The sequence below is a fragment of the Strix uralensis genome, chromosome 21 (assembly GCF_047716275.1).
Source record: "Strix uralensis isolate ZFMK-TIS-50842 chromosome 21, bStrUra1, whole genome shotgun sequence".
Taxonomy (NCBI): Eukaryota; Metazoa; Chordata; class Aves; order Strigiformes; family Strigidae; genus Strix; species Strix uralensis.
Genome location: NC_133992.1, coordinates 1,135,577 through 1,154,611, shown reverse-complemented (window position 1 = coordinate 1,154,611; position 19,035 = coordinate 1,135,577). Strand labels below are relative to the sequence as shown.

Genomic DNA, 19,035 nt, shown 5'->3' with positions numbered 1-19,035 from the left:
TGGCTCATGTATGTATCTGTGTAGATATATTAAGTTAAATACAAAATCTGTAGGCAATTAAAGTAGCATGGAAAGAATGAGTAGATAGTAGATTCAAAATACCAAACTTCAAAGCAGTGAATTTGATTTTGTTTGATACCAGTGCTTTGCCTGACACTTTCTGATGTGTTTCTCAATGTGCTGTGGGACAGCAAAGCCAATATGTTCAACTCTGGGGTAAAGTACTAATAGAGGGTGGGATTTAGCTGGTTAGACTTAGATGCCTTCATTTGAGATGGCCACCAAGACTTTCTAGACAGCCACCAGAGAGAAACAGGTTACTCTAGATGTTTTCTTCAAGTCATCGCTGTTCAGGTGAGATCCCTAGAGATGCCTCTGAATCTCCACTGATCAGAAGGGGAGCCCAGATGCTCAGATGAGATGCAGATGTCTGCATGTGATAGATGGATCCCGCACAAAGTGTCCTTGGAGAGGCTTTGTGTCTCCCGAGCACCACCGATAGTCCTTGTGTTTGCTTTGAGAGGTGCTTCTGGCATGATTGGGGAGTGGGGATCAGTCTTGGAGTTTAATGTACAAGCAGAGTAGATGGCTGCGGGGAACAGAAGCTTACAGGTGTTCATGTGGGTGCATGGTGGATGGCTGCCCTCAAACCAGGCTCCTCTGGGGAGAAGACTGCCTTCCCATGGGGCTGGGGTGTCCAGAAGAGCCTGTGGGGCCCTGCCTGTGTCTGTGGGATGGACCTGGCTCTTACCTGTCCCATGGCCCCGTGCACTGGGGGCGAGCACCTCTCTCTTGGGTCTGCTCTCGAGGCAGCTAGCCCTATCTGATGTGCCCATTAAAAGCTGCTCTAGATATATGAACGTGACCCCAGGACATGTGATTGAGGGTTTGGTTCCCTGCCCCTTAAGAGTCAGTCCTGCTGGAATTTCTATACAATGACATTTAAAGGGAGTGTAAAAGAAATCTTGTCAGAGTTCTGGGAATCTGCCGAAGTGTGTGTTTGTGTTGGTTACTGTGGTGGGGTCTCGTGGGACGCAACCTGGAAAGACATTGCTTGCAAGTGGGGAAATTCTTCTCCTTTGCCCAACTGCTGAGCAGAGCCAAATTCTTCAGAGTCCTGGACCATGAACTTGCCATTTCAGTGGGTTTGTGTCCTCGGACAGATCATGGATGAATTTCAACCCTTTTTTGTTTTCTAGGAGACTAATGCGGTAAACTGTGTATAGGCTAAAACATGTTTGTTCCACTTTTGGTATCTTCCCCCTGCTTGTTGTTGTTGTTGCTAAAGACCTTAAAGAAAGTGAAGGCCCTTTGCTAGTACAACATGTTGAGGTTAATTCTGACTCACTAGATCACATACAACAGCTGCTTGCACTTCGCAGCTTGGCATGAGTTGGTACCAAAGGTGACCTTCACGGTGCCTGGTAAGAATATAAACCTTTTGAACCCCCCCTCTGTGTGACATGCACCTAATGCTAAATGTGGGATAGATGTTTTCAAAGTTATGTATCTTCTGTTGAAGAGCAGGAGGTTATTAGTCTGAGGTCATCCAGATGCACTGCTTGTTCTCTGTCATGTCCTGTTCGATGGTGCTAACAACAAAACCCAATGTGCTGATGTATACCTTTAGCCTCTTGTACAGTGGCTTAAATCACTTGTTACTGCTAGTCCATTTGTATTTTTCTAAGCATTTGTGTTCCACCAGCACACTCAGAGTGAGTACTCTCGAGGGGGAATTTCCTTCCTGATAAACAATTCAGCAATGTGATTCAGCAGGAAGGATGTGGTGGTTAAGGCACTGAGTTGGGATTTGGGAGACAAGGGTTCTGTTCCCAACTCAACCACAGTGAAGATATGATGAGTGGAAGGGCAAGCAAATAAAGAGGAGGAGCTGTTTAGCTATGGCAAAAACATACTTTCACATGGACTGTTTGTCCAGTTTGGAGGTTAGATAGGTCTGGGTTTTTGTTTGGTTAATCAAGTAAACAGTGTTAAAGACTCCTGTTTGTGCAAATGAAATCTGAAAGCTAATGTTGACTTATTCCAGGAATCCAGATGTTGTTTTAACTTGCATGAGATTTCAGTTGCCACTTTTCAGTGTTTCTTGGTTGACTTAATTCACCATTCACCATTTCTCTGATCTTCAGGCAATGTACTATGACTTCTACGCTAAGTTGTATATGCACACAGTTTCTCCACTATCTTGCTTAGATTCAAAGGCAACAGACCACACACAAGATATTTCCTTTGTCACACAGGGTGAAGTTCCTACAGTTTGATAGTAACAGGGTGAAGTTCCTACAGTTTGATAGTAACACTGCATTTTTTTTCTTTTCAGAAGCAAGAGCTTGGGCTACCATCTCTGAGCTGTAGACCTCTAACCTCAGCATCCTGATTTGGTTCCGCCTTTGGGAAGATGAATCAGAACAGTGACTCAAGTGATCAGCCCACTGGTGAGTTTTCTGCTTGTCCAAGTGTTTGCCTGTCTTCTCCTGTTCGTTCAGCATGATTTGCTTTCCATTTATTTTTCTTAGTGCTACTGGAGGAGAATGCTGAGTCACAAATAGAGCAAAACCTGTGAATTTAAGGCTAAATTGCGTACTGTGAAGGTTATTGGATTTTTGAGGTTTCCTGGTCTGCATCTAGATATCAGCATTCTTAGAATTGTATTCCAGGTTGAAAATTTTTATAGCAATTGTTATTATAATTTCTCAACAATTCAGAAGAACACATGATTTTTATTACTGTGTGTTACACAACTCGCTCAGAGTTTATCCGTAGTTTATTTTTCTCATTCATTGCTTTACCCTATAAAGTAAAACCTGTGGAAGATACACACATGTACCATTTTCATGTATGTTCCGTGAAGTTTCAGTTTCAGGGTCCTTGCTGGAGAGATTGAATGGAACAGGAATTCATTATTAATTCTGGCTCAGTCCTGCCATAAATGTCTTCTCCTCTTCCGTCCCCATCTTTGGTTGTTGGAATTCAGTATCATCTAGTGCTTCTGGCAGTTTCTGCAAAGGAGAAGGGCCTGGGAGACGCGTAAGCCAGAATCCGTGCCTGACAGCCTCCCAGGTCCTTGCTCAGCTGTGTGCTTTTTTGGATGTGTAATGGGGCATTCTTAGTTCTGACGTGAGGGCTATTTTTTGACAGTTTCCATTGTTCCCCACTCTTTATTAACGGGTGAGGTCTTTTTGTCTGATTCCTTTCTCAGAAATAGAGGCTGTTATGAGAGCTGTCTGCTTACAGGTTTGGGAATTTTTCTTTTGTTGTCAAGAGTCCTGAGAATTTATTCCTCCTTTTTTCAGACTCGCTTGGGCAAACTTGTCCAGATAGTATCTATTTGAGGGGATTGCTAGGATATCCCCTTGCTGGGATAGGAAGCAAAGTTGTCCTCATAGCCACCACCTTTTGCCATGCTCATGCAGTCCATGTAGCTGTAGACAGAGCAAGTTGATGAGTTTGGGGGTTCTGAACACCTGCCTACAATAAAGATCTTGGCATTGTCTATGGGTTTGAATCTGGGAGTTCAAGAATGGAACATTTTAGGAAAATTCCTGTGGTAGCATGGAATATCTATTCTGTAATACTCTGCATGTGTTTTTATTTCTGTGAACAGGTGATGAGTAAAGTCAGGATGTCATGCAGATTCATGAGTCATTCACAGAAGCACCTAGAGGCTGAGTCTTGGGAAAAAGACGTCCAAGGACAGTCTCTATAACACAGACTATCCTGGGTGCTTGTGAGAAATGTGTGGATCACATGGTCAGAATAGTCATAGATTGCTCATTGCAGCGTTATTTTTTGTAGGGGCAATAAACACTATGCTTTGAGTTTAGATCCACTCTCTAAAACAGGCGCAGGAATGAAGCTGCCCAGAGGGACACCTTTCCAGTGTGGATTTCACACCTTCTGTTGCAGTGCTTAGTACTGGTTGCTCTTGGAGTCAAGAGACTGGATTAGACAGGTGTGACCCACTCATGATTTATGTCTTGGCTGAAGATAGGAATCTTCAAATGTGGACCTCCATTTGTTCAGCTTCCAGCACCAGCCTTCTGCAGCCACCTATTAAGCTTTACATTGTCAGTTTGTTTCATTATCTAAGCCTTGCTACCACTGTAGCTATACTCAGAGAGGAAGGATATTATAATCTTGTGAAAGATTAAAATATTTTTACTGTAATCCAGCTGGAAGGGTAGCACTTTTCTCAGGGTAAGAGGCAGCCAAGGTTTTTCCCATTCTGTCCTCCCCTTGTATACAGGAAGGAAGTGCTGGCAAAGGCCCCCTCAGCTTCCTGTCGACTTTGCAGCACATTTCCAGACATAACCTTCTCCACCATCCATCACCCAGCCCAGCCAAACAATCACGGCAGTGCAACAGGAAAAACACACGTCTCGCATAAACACTTTGGAGGCAGCGTGAGCACAAACCGCTGGGATCTGTGCACAAGCCAGTTTGATCTGTAGACTGTGTCTGACAGCAGGTTACTGGGGATTTTCTTTCCTTCCCTTTATAATCAAGTATCTCAATAATCAAAATTCCTCTTTAGAAGAAGCAGCTTAACAAAGGGAAAAAGGGGGAAAGGAAGGAAAAGGGCTGATGTTTAGTAAAGAAGCTATTGCGCTGACAGGTTGTGGAGCCTGAAGCCAAGGAAATGACCAGGGATGCTCTGTGGTCCAGGGCGCCCCAGAGTGATGTGTCTGGCCACAGGGAAAGGACGTAACTGTTGTCTGCCATGACAGAGGTGGAAACTTCTGTCAGGTCTTCAGGGTAGGGCAGTGATGAGGCAAACGCTATCTGTGATGCCATAAAGAAGGGGAAATAAATAAGGTAGAGGCCTCACCTTTAAATGAATCACCTTTGCTGAATATGATTCTGTGTCTCTCTCCAAGAAAAGGCTCAGAACTGAACCGGGATCTTTTTCTCGTATTTCTGGTTTTCTTTAAATGCTGCTTTACAATATTTAGATAATATTTTCAGACCTGTCTGCTCTGTAACCTTTTGTTAACCATTCCTTAAAACAGCTATTTGGTTTTATTTCTTTCAGTATGGTTTTAGTATTCTTGCCAACTTTGAGCTGGGAATTTCATTTTGGTTCTGATAGCAAAAGCCTGCAAAGATTGGCTCTTAAGGGATGATGAGTAATCACTGAAACACCTCTCAAGATCACTGTGTAATCCTGTTATACAACTGGATATGACAGAATATCAAGAGCCTAACTTGATGGAGAAACAATTTTTTAATATTTAAGGTTTAATTTTCCTTATACATGTAGCCTGAGGCTGAGCACCAAGGTTGGTCTTTCTGGGTGTGAGCATCCACACAGGCAGAGCCCTGTCTGCATTACCATGTTCTCACTCTGCATTTTCCAGTAGCTATTTTGGAAGCCATCCTATTGTTCTTTGGCCTGAGATACACCAAAGCTACCTCCTAGTAGGTTGTGTCCAACAGCAAGAGGACTGGTTCATACTTGGAAATGGAAGGAGGGGGGATAGAAAGACTATCAACCACCAAAGCAATTGTGCCTGCCCTCCTTGTTTCAGATGGATGCTGCCCTTGTTGAATTGTACTCTGTGTTTGAGCCCACACCTCAGGGTCAGCTACACACGTCAGCTTGTGAGTTAGTGTGGAGTTAAAACACCCTCAAGACTTCTCTGTTTGGGTCATTGGAGGGTTTGCGGTAAAATTCAAGTCAGGGTCCAGCTTAATGGTGAATTTGTAACTTATCCTGAAATTTCAGCAGTTGCTCATAGTGTAAGAAAATAATGTTTTGTGGGGTAACATTTTTCCTGAATTAACCGACACTACAGGATTCCGTCAACCTTTCCTCTGACTTTTCTCTATGAAAAAGGATACTGTCAGGAATTTCTGCAGTGTGCCTAGTGTACTCAAAGTCAAAACAGTATTTACTTAAGGCTGTGTTTTGGCAAAGTTGGGATGAAACTTGAATATGAGTGTAAGCTCTAGAATTAAAAAAAGAGTATGTTGTTTTAATGATAAGGTTTTTAGGCTAGAGTTGTGGAAGTAACTGGTGAAGACTTTCCAGAAGCAAATTGCGTGCTACTGAAATTTGGCCACTCTGACCCCATACGCATACTGGCTGATGTGGTGGTTGTATTGGTAACACATCTTTTGGTGTAGTTTATGCTTGTTACACTTTTGTCGTGTAAAAGCCAGTGTGTAACTCTTAACAGTCTTGATAAGCAAAAAAATCCCCAACTCCGTGCTGGCTACCTGCACGAACACCTCGTCTGCCCAGCCAGATGTGCCTTTCTGTGGTTATTTCATTCCTTCTCCTCTGTTTCACATTTTTATTGTCCTTTGTCTGGGCTTGCAACAGGCATGGGGTGGGAAGTAAGCTCCTTAAATGCCTTTACAATACTCTGTGGGACAGAAATAATTTCTTACTTAAGGTCTTTACAGAATGCAGTATTATAGAGTCCTCATTTAAAATCTGAAGGCATTTCTGAAATGCTACCAATTATTTTTGAATTACCAGAAATGCACATGAATAGCACCAATTGAAAAAGAAAAGAAGGTAAAAGTTACTGGGGATGGGAAGGATAATAAACAGCAGTGGTAGCTGGATAATAAACAGCAGTGGTAGCTGTATGTTTATGAAAACAATAACAAAACCAAAACACTTACCCATCAGAGCAGTGGCCTAGAAGTGAGAAAAATCAGGTTTCCCCACTGGTCAGGGCTGAATGTAGATGCTGTCAACTGAAGCTGTCGACTTTAAAAGAAAAAAAAGCAAAACTCAGCAACCTAGTTTCAGGTCCTGCCATAGACCCAAAGTCCCCAGACAGTTTGTGGCATTTGGCAGTCTCATTTCCCTGTTTTGTGAAAGTATTAATCTTCCCCTTTGTGAAGCTGCTTGCTGTACATGGGAAAGTGCTCACATTAACAGCATGCAAAATTTCTTAATTTCCTTTTAGAAAATAATTTATTGTGTCTTTGCTTGTCCTGGCCATCCTGCTTGGAGGAAGAGACATCACTCGTAACAGGCAGCGGGTGCAATTCTTCTTAGTTCCTACATGTACTGATTTCTTATTTATTTTATTAATCTAATTATGCACTGTGACAGCAATGGGTTAAAAAAAAAAAAAAAAAAGAGGACTGTGATTTGTTGATAGTGTCTCTTTTAAGTACAAGAGTGCCAACTTGAAATCAATCCACCGCATGCTAGCCGAGCAATGTAAGGAACGCGGGACGACAGTAACACGATCAGATTTTCTGAAACCACTGAGCAAAAGTGCTGCTGCGCTGGGAGAGGCTGCGAGCGGCCGAGGTGTTTGTTTCAAGAGACTGTGGCTAGGAGGACTGGTGATTCTCAAAGAAGCGAAAGCAGGCAGGGACTTGCGAGCCCCTTCTGACATGTGCTAGTGGCTGTCATGGTTCATGGCTCAAGGGAAGACGAGTCCTCAAGACTGCCAGAGTCTCTGAAAAGCCAAAGGAATAGGCTTGTGATAGGAAATGCTGTTTGCCCAGGGATACAAAACCACTGTGTGACTGAGAAGAATTACGCTTAGATTGGACATGTGGTCATACAACATAAACTGGTTGATAACAAAGACGTTTTCCATGAATTGCCTGCTGATCTCTACATTCCTCTTTGCAAAAAGTGATGGAGTATAAGAGCTGTTTCCTCCCACTCTGGCTCTTTCACATAAATCGAGTGAAGACAAGGGTCAAGTTAAATCCAGCAGTCCCAAACAAGCTTCACAAACTCTAGCAAGGTCCAGGTAACGAACGTTGGAGGAAGAACATACTGTGAAATCAAACAGCACTAGTTATGAGAAAGACTGGAGGTGAAACTGTGTGCTACAACCCAGGACCATGTTACTGGCTCTTGGTGCCTGTTTACCATGCAGCACCTGGACTGATTACAGGGTTTTCTGCATCCTTCTTTCCCTGGCTCCACAGCCCTTGTTCACTAGGCAGCTGTCCTCTTCTCCAGCTCGGCGAGAACCTGCGGGGTGCTGGGTGCTCTGGAGGAGCAGAGGGGGTTGCCTGCAGCACGTAGCCACCGATCTTCTCACCCAAGGTGTCTGCCCCTGAACAAAAGGGTTTGGGAGTGAAAACACAGCCTTCATTTGTGTGCGGGGAGGGAGGAATGGCTCTACCACTGCAGGGATTCATTTGTGTTTTAGTGAGAACCGTGAGGCAATAGAAATGTCCTGCTCCGAGTCTAAAGCAGTGTTTGCTGTGTGTGTGATTGTGCGTTCTTTTAAATTAAACTATTTTGCAAGCACTTCCTTCCTGCATTTCTCAGAAGGAGGGAGGGGGGTGTGCAAAGAATGTTTAACTGCCTTTGACGGAGGAGGAAAACTGAAGAAAACAAGAGATGCAATCCCAACTACTGACCTTTTACTTGAGCTTGGTGATGTTTTTCAGCAGCAGAGCCTCCAGGGAGTAACAGCATCCTCCTTGCTATTGTGCTGCCTGCCCAAAAAGGGGGCTAAAGTTCAGCTTTTATGATGTTCTCACTCTGGGCTTGTGGGAAAAAGGCCACATTCCCTTTCTTAGGTCATACGAGTGCAAGAGATGACAGAGTCCTACAGTCTAACCCCAGGGCATTAGGCCAGTTCAGAATGAGACTGGGATAGACAGCTTGGTAAATATGCAGCCAGCTTTTTCTCCTTACGGAGATTCACAGCAGGTGGGAGGGTAATTTACATTGTTAAATTAAAAGGCACTGATTTATTTTATGTTGGTGTGTTATTGTTTCATAAAAGCACATGGGTTGCCATTACTCATAATGGACTCTTGCACTTTATTGTTAAATACTCCTTTTCCACTTTGGTCGACAGTTACTGGAAATGAATGTTATCCACTAAGACAAAAACAAGAGCATAAAACAAAACCCCAACCTCCTCCCCAACAAACCGCAGGTTTTTAGGGAACCCTCCACAGTTTTGAGGATTGAGATTATTGCAGTGGATGTTCCCAAACTGTGCTCCTTGTCCATCAGACTGTTTGTTCCCTGTACCTAGGGGCTAGAGAGCCATCGGTCCCTTTGCTCACTGGTTCACATTAGGCTCCCCATCTCATAGGTGCCACCTAGTCTTTCACTCAGCACAAGGGCAGGCTGACTGTTGCCAGTTCCCTTAGCAGCACTGAGTGTTTCTATCCATTGAAGTTTCCTTCAGCCTGTTGTTGGAATTCAGTAGATACTGAGCTGGTGTTTCTAAATGGCATGATCCTGGCCATGGAGAGGAAATGTTGAGCAGGGTCGGGGAGCAGAGGAGGTTCTGCCTGGAAAGGCTCCCTATCTTAAGGATGGATAGCTTTTAAATTTAAAGATACTGTTTTTAAAATTACTATAAGACATACTGTTTAAAAATTAAATCTGGATGATGCCGACATCTGTCTGTGCATTTGCATCCTTTCAGCAGTGCTTGCATCTCCTGCTCGAGGTGCTCAAGATGCTGCATCACGTTAGCCTGGCTATATTGTGCTGCAGCAGACTAAGAGATCCTGTCTTGTGGCTGATGTATGAGTTTTACCTTAAGTTGGAGCCTTGTCTTTTGTGTGGTAGAGCATATAAAACTCAATATTGTACTTACCTACCCTGCAGTTCATCGAAGAATATGTATCTCTACCTATTACATAATTAATAATGTGTATCTCTATACGTTGTAAGGAAAGATGTGTGTTTTGGCAGAACGGAGCAAAGGGAAGTGGTGACTGATCTAGTGGCTTAATCACAGCTGCAAGGGGAAGGTCTTGCTCCCTGCCCTTCTGCCTCACACCCTTGTACCCAGTCCTGGGTACATGAGTCATCCTCTTTGCTCCAGTGCTGGTACCTTGGACCCTTCACAGAGTTGGTTCAATTCACTGGTCCAGCAAGAACTGATCCGTGTTTTGGCCGAGTTAGTTTTCTGCCAGCAGCTTGGGTGGGGCAGGCTTATGAGTGGTCTGCTGAGGACCAGAGCCTGCGTGAGCTGGGACAGGGAAGGGGCTCTCCATGTTTCAGTGGGGCGAGGTGCTGAGTGGGCAGGGTTCAGGTTGGTTGGTGTAACTGCACTTGCATGCGCTACGCAACAGAGGTGTAGTGAGGACGAGTCACTTTGCCTTTGGACAGCTTATGATGGCCTAAGTAAAATGTCTTGGCACTAGCAAAGTGGTGAAATACAGCCAGATATTAATTCAAAATACTGCAAAATGTGTAATTCGAAATATGCACAAAAATGTGCATATGCCAAAGCACACCTTTGGGTGGCTCTTCATGGGAGCAGACCTGTTAGGTGTTCCCCCCTCAGCAATGCTTTCACCTTCCTGGGTACCACACCCCTGTGACATGGTGGAGCGTGTGAGTGTGGCGAGGTGAGGGCCAGCTCGCCACACCTTGTGGTTACTTTTTTTGGTCTTTTAACATTGAGCTTTGCCTTTGCAGCATCTTCCAATGACAGACCCTCACATTTGGTAAATACACATATCCAGTTACCTGAGGTATGCAGGCAGATGTTTGGGTTGTGGAAGAGAGAAGTTAGGTACTTGGAGTCTGTTAATTCTCTGACATTTCTGGTTATCACAGTGAGTGGTAGAGTACAAATTAATGCTGGGAAAACAGTCTTGAAGATGAGGGAGGTTTGCCAGGAGGTTTGCCACAGACAAGAGTGGACCCATGATGTGAAGCCCGCGGGCAGTGGCATTCAGATAACCCCGGGAGTGTGTCTGATCAAGGCAGAATCACGATTCTTTTAGCCAACTTGAAAATTGCTTAATATTCATCTGTCTTTCTGGCTTACAAGTATTGATTTTCATAATACAAGAAAATGCCTGTGGCAGCCTGACGTACAGTACTGTCTTGGCATAGGTGCTGGATGTACGCTCTTGCCCAGCTGCCCACTCTCCACCATCAGCTAAGCAGTGAGCGGCTTTAGCGGCTGTGGAAGAGCCACTGTCCCTCTTGACTTCCAGGGTGGGAGGCAATTTTACAGAACTGTAGGCTTTGGCTCTACAGATCATTCATTTAACCTTACTTAATTTTGCCTAATTTGAGGAGGCATCTCTTTTCATTTTCTTCTGCATGCTCTTTGTACTTAGCTACACAGACATTGGGAGGGAGAAGAATTTTTCTAAATTGTTTGTTTTTTCTTGGGGAAGGAGAAATTAAGATTTATTACCAGTTTTCCCTCCCCAGGGCTCTACCTCAGAAGAATCTTCTGTAAAGCAATTTTCAGCTTTTACTTCAAGGAATATGTAGCAAGCTATCAGTAATTCAGCATAACAAAAGTTCACGCAGTTCAGAGCTTTCATGATTACAGAGGAGCTTTTCTTGGGATTTTTAAAATGTCCTAGACACAATTAAAAGAATTTCTCAGCAAGGAGAGTGCAAGCTGGGGACTCTCCAGCAGATGTAATCATTCAAGGAAAACTTTGTTTGGCTTGGCTGGGTCCTGCCTTCGTTCCATGCTCTTTCATCCCACCGCCGGTCTTTGTCTCTCAGTCTTTTGCAGTGTCTCTCTGTCTGTCTTTGTCTCTGTCTGTCTTTCCCTCTTTCAATCTGCCCCACATTCCCTTGCAGGCTGAATGGGACAGCATTAACCTGGCTACTTCCAAGACAAACAGCGAGTCAGATTGAAAAAGGGGGGCCTTTGGCTGTCATGAGACTTCGCGGTCACTCACTTCCTAGAATTAAAGGCTGGGAGTTGATCTGTAAGGCAGCCAAGCCGGAGACAATGATTGGGTTTCCATTTTGTTCCTTTGATACTGACTTAAATATGTGCACGAAATGGGAAAACAAAATTTACATAAAAGTAAGTAGAAGTCCACTTTCTTATACAGATCTCTTCTATCCTGTGTCTTCTGACATGGATAACACAGGTAGCAAAACTCATACATTGTTTCCTAAAGGACTTTGGAAATCAGACCTGTTTTTAGAGAACTGCTTTGTAATAAAATTCCTGGCTCTGATGTGACCGCCCTGGCTAAACAGGGAGCTTTGGCTGCAACTCAGGGAGAAAAGGAGAGTTTACAGCTTTTGGAAGAAGGGGCTCGCCACTCACAGTGATTACAAAGATGCTGTGAGGCTATGCAGGGCGGAAATCAGGAGGTCTAAAGCCCAGCTGGAAATTAATCTGGCTTCAGCAATCAAGGACACAAGAAATGTTTCTATAAGTATGTGAGCAGCAAAAGAAAGACCAGAGAGAGCCTCCAACCCCTGCTAGACACAGGAGGAAACATGGTAACAAGTGACAAGGAAAAGGCTGAGGTGCTTAATGCCTTCTGCCTCAGTCTTTAATAACAAGACCAGTTGTACTGAGGGAATCCAGCCTCCTCAGCCAGAGGACAGAGACTGGGAGAATGACCCCCCCGCAATCCAGGAGGAGACAGTCAGTGACCTACTGCATCACATAGACACACACAAGTCTATGGGACCTGATGGGATACACCCGAGGGTGCTGAAGGAGCTGGCTGGGGTGCTCACCAAGCCGCTTTCCATCATTTTCCAGCAGTCCTGGCTGACCGGGGAGGTCCCGACAGATTGGAAACTGGCCAATGTGATGCCCATCTATAAGAAGGGTTGGAGGGATGATCCAGGAAATTACAGGCCTGTCAGCTTGACGTTGGTGCCAGGGAAGCTGATGGAGCAGCTCATCCAGAGTACCATCTTACAACACCTGCGGGACAACCAGATGATCAGGCCCAGTCAGCATGGGTTTATGAAAGGCAGGTCCTGCTTGACAAACCTGATCTTCTACGACAGGGTGACCCGCTTATTGGATGAGGGAAAGGCTGTGGATGTAGTTTACCTTGACTTCAGTAAGGCCTTTGACACAGTTTCCCACAGCATTCTCCTGGCGAAACTGGCTGCTCAAGGCTTAGATGATCGCACGCTTTGCTGGGTAAAAAACTGGCTGATGGCCGGGCCCAAATAGTGGTGGTGAACGGAGTTAAATCCGGTTGGCGGCTGGTCACGAGTGGTGTCCCCCAGGGCTCGGTTTTGGGGCCACTCCTGTTTAACATCCTTGTTGATGATCTAGACGAGGGGATCGAGTGCCCCCTCAGTCAGTTTGCAGACGACACCCAGTTGGGTGGGAGTGTTGATCTGCTCGAGGGTAGGGAGGCTCTGCAGAGAGACCTGGCCAGGCTGGAGCGATGGGCTGAGGCCAACTGGAGGAGTTTCAATAAGGCCAAATGCCGGGTGCTGCACTTGGGCCACAACAACCCCCAGCAGCGCTACAGGCTTGGGGAGGAGTGGCTGGAGAGCTGCCAGTCAGAGAGGGACCTGGGGGGGGTTGATTGCCAGCCACCTGAACAGGAGCCAGCAGTGTGCCCAGGTGGCCAAGAAGGCCAATGGTATCCTGGCTTGTATCAGCACTAGCGTGGCCAGCAGGGACAGGGAAGGGATCTCACCCCTGGGCTCGGCACTGGTGAGGCTGCCCCTCGATGAGTGGGTTCAGTTTTGGGCCCCTCACTCCAAAAAGGCCATTGAATGACTCGAGCGTGTCCAGAGAAGGGCAACGGAGCTGGTGCAGGGTCTGGAGCACAGGTCTGATGGGGAGCGGCTGAGGGAACTGGGGGGGTTTAGTCTGGAGAAGAGGAGGCTGAGGGGACACCTCATGGCCCTCTACAACTCCCTGAAAGGAGGGTGCAGAGAACTGGGGATGAGCCTCTTTAACCAAGTAATAAGCGACAGGAGAAGAGGTAATGGCCTCAAGTTGCTTCAGGGGAGGTTTAAACTAGATATTAGGAAGTATTTCTTTGCAGAAGGGGTTGTTGGGCGTTGGAATGGGCTGCCCAGGGAGGTGGTGGAGTCCCGTCCCTGGAGGTGTTCAAGAGTAGGGTCGACATAGCGCTGAGGGATCTGGTGGAGTTGGGAACGGTCAGTGTGAGGTTCATGGTTGGACTGGAGGAGCTTCAAGGTCCTTTCCAACCTAGACGATTCTGTGATTCTGTGTGATTTTTTTGGTAGCCCTGAGAAGATGGGACTGGTGCAGCTGGGATCCTGGTGAGTGAGCGGAGACTGCACCGATGTGTAGTGGCTCCGGGCATGGCTCGTGGGGGATGTTGAGAGTCCCCGTGGCCCTTGACACCCAGGAGGGTCTGTGCCTTCAGCTGGGGGGCTGCACACTGGGTTTCCAGAGCTGCTGATACCAGACTAGAATAAGTAAGAAGTATTTGTTAAAACAGAAGGATCCATACTGATACAGAAATGAGGGATGTCAGAATCAGGCACCTGTCCTCATTTCTTTGGGGACTCTACTGGGAGACTGTGGGTAGACTGCTTCCCACTTCCCAGACTGTGTGTGGAAGGAGTGCAGCATCTTCCCACCTTACAGACTGTAATTTATAGGCTGAGGTGCAGCTTTTCAAGGAAACCAACACTTGCTTAATGTAGAAAAGGAAAAATAGAAACATGGAGGGCTGTTGCCTTTGAAGTAATAGACGCTGTTGGCAGGTCTTTATGATGTGCTTCATTCAGCACTGCTGCTTTGGGGTGTGTCTTGGTAGCGTCACTGACTTGCAGGAAAGTGTTGAAGTGGTCACGGGAAGGACTGTAGAAGGATTGCATTTGGGAGATTAATATGTCTTTGGCTGCGTTCAAGTCTGATAGTGAGATTTCAAAGATCTTTATTTCAAATGTCTTTGAAATAAAATGGTGGTGGAGGAGGGCAACCACTTGGAAAGGATATTAGGTACCTGCAGCTCAGAAACTCATGCAGAGAGTGTTATGTTGTTTAGGTAGCTTTGTGTCAAACTTGGTGACGTTTTTGCATTGCCAAGGAAGCCAGTACAGACTTACTAATGTGTTTGCTTTGGTGCTCCCAGAGGTCCAAAGCCAGCTTCTTCACTTCTGAACCAGCTGCAAACTATAATGGCTCATGAAGTCTGTTGCAACTCCTGGATGGGAGATGCTCTAGATAGCTCAAAGAATTGTGGAAGGTATTACATTCAGTCACATGTCTCACTCTGCATGACCCCTTTCCAGGATGGAACTGCTGAGACAGTGCACAGGCACTTTGATCTTTTAATCCCTAGCAACTGCATGGTGCTCTCCTTGGAGAGCTGTCTCAGTCTACCTCCTCCTGCTCCCTGCAGCTCACTTGTTTAAACTATTACCGAGTCCACATATTTATTATCCTTCACTTCAATATCCAATTGTACTCATTTTCTATTTTAAAACTTTTTACATTCTCTATTACATCATTATTATTCTAACCATGTACTCAAATAGGTCTGTGGTGGCTGATGTACTATAAAACAAAGTATTGTTAGTGTCAGGTCTTTAGTGTCAGGCCCTGTGTCTAGCAGTGTACAATGACACAGTTGTACTTTTGAATGATTGGGGCACTGTGGCGTGTGGTCTGGTTCTTTCATGCGATATGATGATGTGCAAAAGGCCTTAATGCATGTTATATTTTAAATTATATGTGCATTTTAAATAGGCGAAGCAATGAACAAATAAGTACGTGAAAGATTTAACTTCCCTGTTAATAGCTAATCCTTGAACACCCCAAGCCAAAATATTTATCAGTATTAATTTTCCTGTGGGGCTGAGAACTGAGGAAACTCTAAGTCCAGCCCTTGGTAGTTCCTAACCAGGAGTGGCCCCTCTGGAAGTCAGGCTGAGGCATGCTATCCTTCATGTTTTGTTTGATTCCATGTAAACCACTCTGCTCTGAGTGGTTTATACACTCTAAATGTCTCCTGAAGCACAGAGGGATGTCCCACTTCCAGCCTCGCGCTTATCCATTCCAGCTTCCTTGTGGAACACCCCATTCTTCCTGCTACCACAGCAAGGCAGCTGCTGGCCATTAACTTCCCAGGCTGTACTTCTTTTAGGTTTTTCTAATATACCTGTCTCTAAGCATACCTCGTCCTTTCTCTCTGCTTGTGGGGAGTTCTTCTCTTTTCCTAAATGGAGTGATGGAGTAAAGTAAATGCGATGCTGGGTCACCTGCTGTATGTTCAACCAGTCCCTGGTTTAATTATCATTATTTTGCCCTGTAGCTGGACATTTCTAGAGGTGTAATGCCCATGCATATAGGTGACAAGAGCATGGGTGTGAAAACTAGTACCTTTCCCCTGCTCCAGAACCACCCCTGGGACGATGTGCTTTTTGGACATGAGCTGGTTTTCTGCTTTAAATTGCCCTGTGCTGCTGGGCTGTACCAGTTCGTGTTAATTAGTGGACAGCAGTGATTGCAGCACAATAGTCTGCTGTATGATTTGGGCATGTTGCAAGTTCTCTCACTGATGAAACTGTGATGAGGAGTGGTAAGATTCCCTCTTAGGCACTGATGGACATTTAAAATTCTCCAAAGTGCCTGCGATGATTACTCAGGTTGAGTGAAAGGCCTGAGAAACGCTTGTGGAATGGTGCTCATTGCCACAGACTGCTTTATAATCCAGCCTGCCTTCCCTGCCTAGCAGCAGGACCATTGCAGCACCCTGCTTCTCTGTTCCCCACCCCATCGGCGGTCCCTGAACTGAATATGGTTTTGGGAGGCAGCAGGATATTGCACACTAAGCTGTTTTTCTCAATTTTGATTCAGCGGTGTAACTCAGTATCTCACACTAAAAAGACTTTCCATTGGTATTCATGGCTCATATAACAACTCCTCAACTGTTTCCTGCGGTTCGGAGGGAAAGGATCTTTCCATGCATAATTTAATCACATTCAGCAGTGCAGCAGTGGGGTTTATTTTTTTCCACAGAAAAATCTATAACATCTTGTTACTTAAATCGTATACTTTTAGAAATGTCAGTGAGCTCGCTTATCTTGTTCATTCAGATAAACACCTCTCAACATCCTGTTTTTCTTATGTCATACGAACAGGAAGAGAACGATTGTTTGAGATGTGCGTCAGTCATAATTGTAACCAGGCAGCCACCTTACCCTCCCCATTGCCATAGAAACCAACAAATCTCTTCAAACATGTTGGTGGTGAGCTGACAGGTATCCTTTCTTTTCTACTTAACCTCCCAAGAGCTCTAACTTTGCAAGTCATGTGTAGGACGTCTCAAAGATTTTTTTTATTTTATCTAAGAGGGTGCACCTATAAATTTTGCAAGTGAATAGCCATCTCTACTTTTATCTTAAGTAGCAATGATATATTTGTTCTGCCTTGTATCTAGTACTAGAAACACTGAAAAAATCCCAGGCAAGCTCTTTAGTCAGTGGTAGGGCAGTGTGAGTGCTGGGCATGTTTCTGCCTGAGCCTGCATGTAAGTCTGTAACGTGTCCTGGAGAAGAATGGTTTGAGCCAGCCGGCTTATGGAAGAGCATTTGGCTATTTTGCAATCATTTAAGGGCAACCTGGAGAGCTTTGTGCATGGAGGGAGCAGATTCAGTATTTGGGGCACATTTGGGAGTAATTGGAACTGTTCTTGGCACCTCAGGATGGGATTTTCAAAAGCAACAACAGGAGCAGAGATATGTATGAAGAACGTGTTATTTGAAGATTCTTACTTTCTCTGGCAACATTGAGTATCAGTACTGGAGACAGAGTTTTAACATAACACTCTGAGATATAATTAGCTATAGGAAAAAGAAGGAATTTTTAGCATAGAAATTTTACCATTATTTTCTTCAACATAAGGAAAGTAGCAGTTGCCCTCTGCCTCTGGCGAGCTTGATTCAGCCTGGACAAATGGGTCTTTTGCACTTTGTTTACTTGGGTCTTTTAACTACACTATACATAACCTGAAGGGAAGATGAAAACCTACCTTAGAAGCCATATTTTTGATTAGAAGAAAGCTATGATATTTTCTCAAATTAGCCTTTAAAGTAAATCGGTTTGGTTCAAAACACCCAATGAGAGCGTGGATCATGGGTGCCCACATCTGCCCTTTCTGCGTGGCTGTTACTTGTAGCCCATCCTACCACACAAGCAGAGGAGGAGGAGGAGGGAGGAGAAAAGGAGGGATGGATGAAGCTGGTAATAGTGTCAGAGACTTCATCTCTTGAAAACACAGCCTGAGGGACAGAAAATAAGCCAGCTGTGACAGGGACCTGCTGGCCTGGAAAGTGTGGTTGTTGGTTACCCACTGCACCTTGGAGGAGTGGCCAAGGAAGGAGCAGCAGAGGGAGAAGTGCATTTCCCAGCAGCAGACTCCAGGTAGGCAGGTGGTGACTTCCAGGACACGGTGCTGCATGATGCAGGGCACCGTCATTCAGCAGCCGAGGGCGAGAGGTGAAACACTGCTGGTGGGTTAGTTAGCATGTCTTCCTTTTATCTTCCCCCTGTGCTCAGACTGAAGAAGTAAACAGAAAAAAGAAGTATTTGTACATAATTCCTACACGTTTACAAAAAATTGACAGAGAAAATCTGAAGCGGCGTTCATTTCAGTGTTCTGTATCCTTCCCCTCAGCAGACCTGTTAAGGCTAAAAATACCCACGCACTGGGGGAGATGCCACTAATATCTGCTGCAGACTTGAGCTTTTTTTGGGGGGGTTGTTTTTTAACTAGCGGGAAAGATTCATACAAGTTTTAGCATGTGTTGGGTAGAGCATATGAACGGGAACTCTCACACAGATACTGCAAAGCTGTGAATTTTCAAGTAAATAATTAATAAAAGCAGTAAGTCGCAAAATGTAATCTGTTCTTAAGTTTCTTATCCTTGTTCCAATAGTTGTGTCTCCCTCCTTCAATTCTGCCTTTGTCAAACATTGCACAGTAAATGCTGTGGGCTTTTTCCTTGCTGGAAAAGTTTCAGTTGTAATTGCAAGACATAATCTTGTCTCTAATATCCATCATTAATTGAAGTTTTTACTCAGCTGACAGCTCTGGCCTTTGCCAGCCAATCTGTGTGCTAAGGAAAGAAGTAGAGCTGTTAGGATAACCTGAAACTTGGAGGTGCTGCAGTTGTCTTTCCCCAACTTGTTTTCTACTGGTACAAAACTGGTTCAGTATACTAAGATCTACAAAAGCAGCTTTTATAAAAAGCAGTGTCCCAAACTACATGGAAAGAATGTCAGAAGGAGATCTCTGTTTATGATGTGCTCTGCTGCTTTCCCTGCATGTAGCTCTGGCGTGATCTTCTACTCTTTAAGCAGAACATGTCAGCGTGTTCCA

The 19,035-nt window shown here is 44.9% G+C and overlaps 1 protein-coding gene across 12 annotated transcripts in view; it reads left to right on the top strand.

Annotated features, from left to right (window-relative positions):
• EXD3 (exonuclease 3'-5' domain containing 3) overlaps positions 1-19,035 on the top strand; it is a 301,498-nt gene that overhangs the window by 65,327 nt on the left and 217,136 nt on the right. For all 12 annotated transcript variants that reach the window (XM_074891167.1, XM_074891166.1, XM_074891170.1 and 9 more), the window contains exon 3: positions 2,339-2,453. In XM_074891167.1, coding sequence (XP_074747268.1) covers positions 2,417-2,453 — 37 coding nt within the window. In that variant the 5' untranslated portion in view covers positions 2,339-2,416. The remainder of the gene's footprint in view (positions 1-2,338; positions 2,454-19,035) is intronic.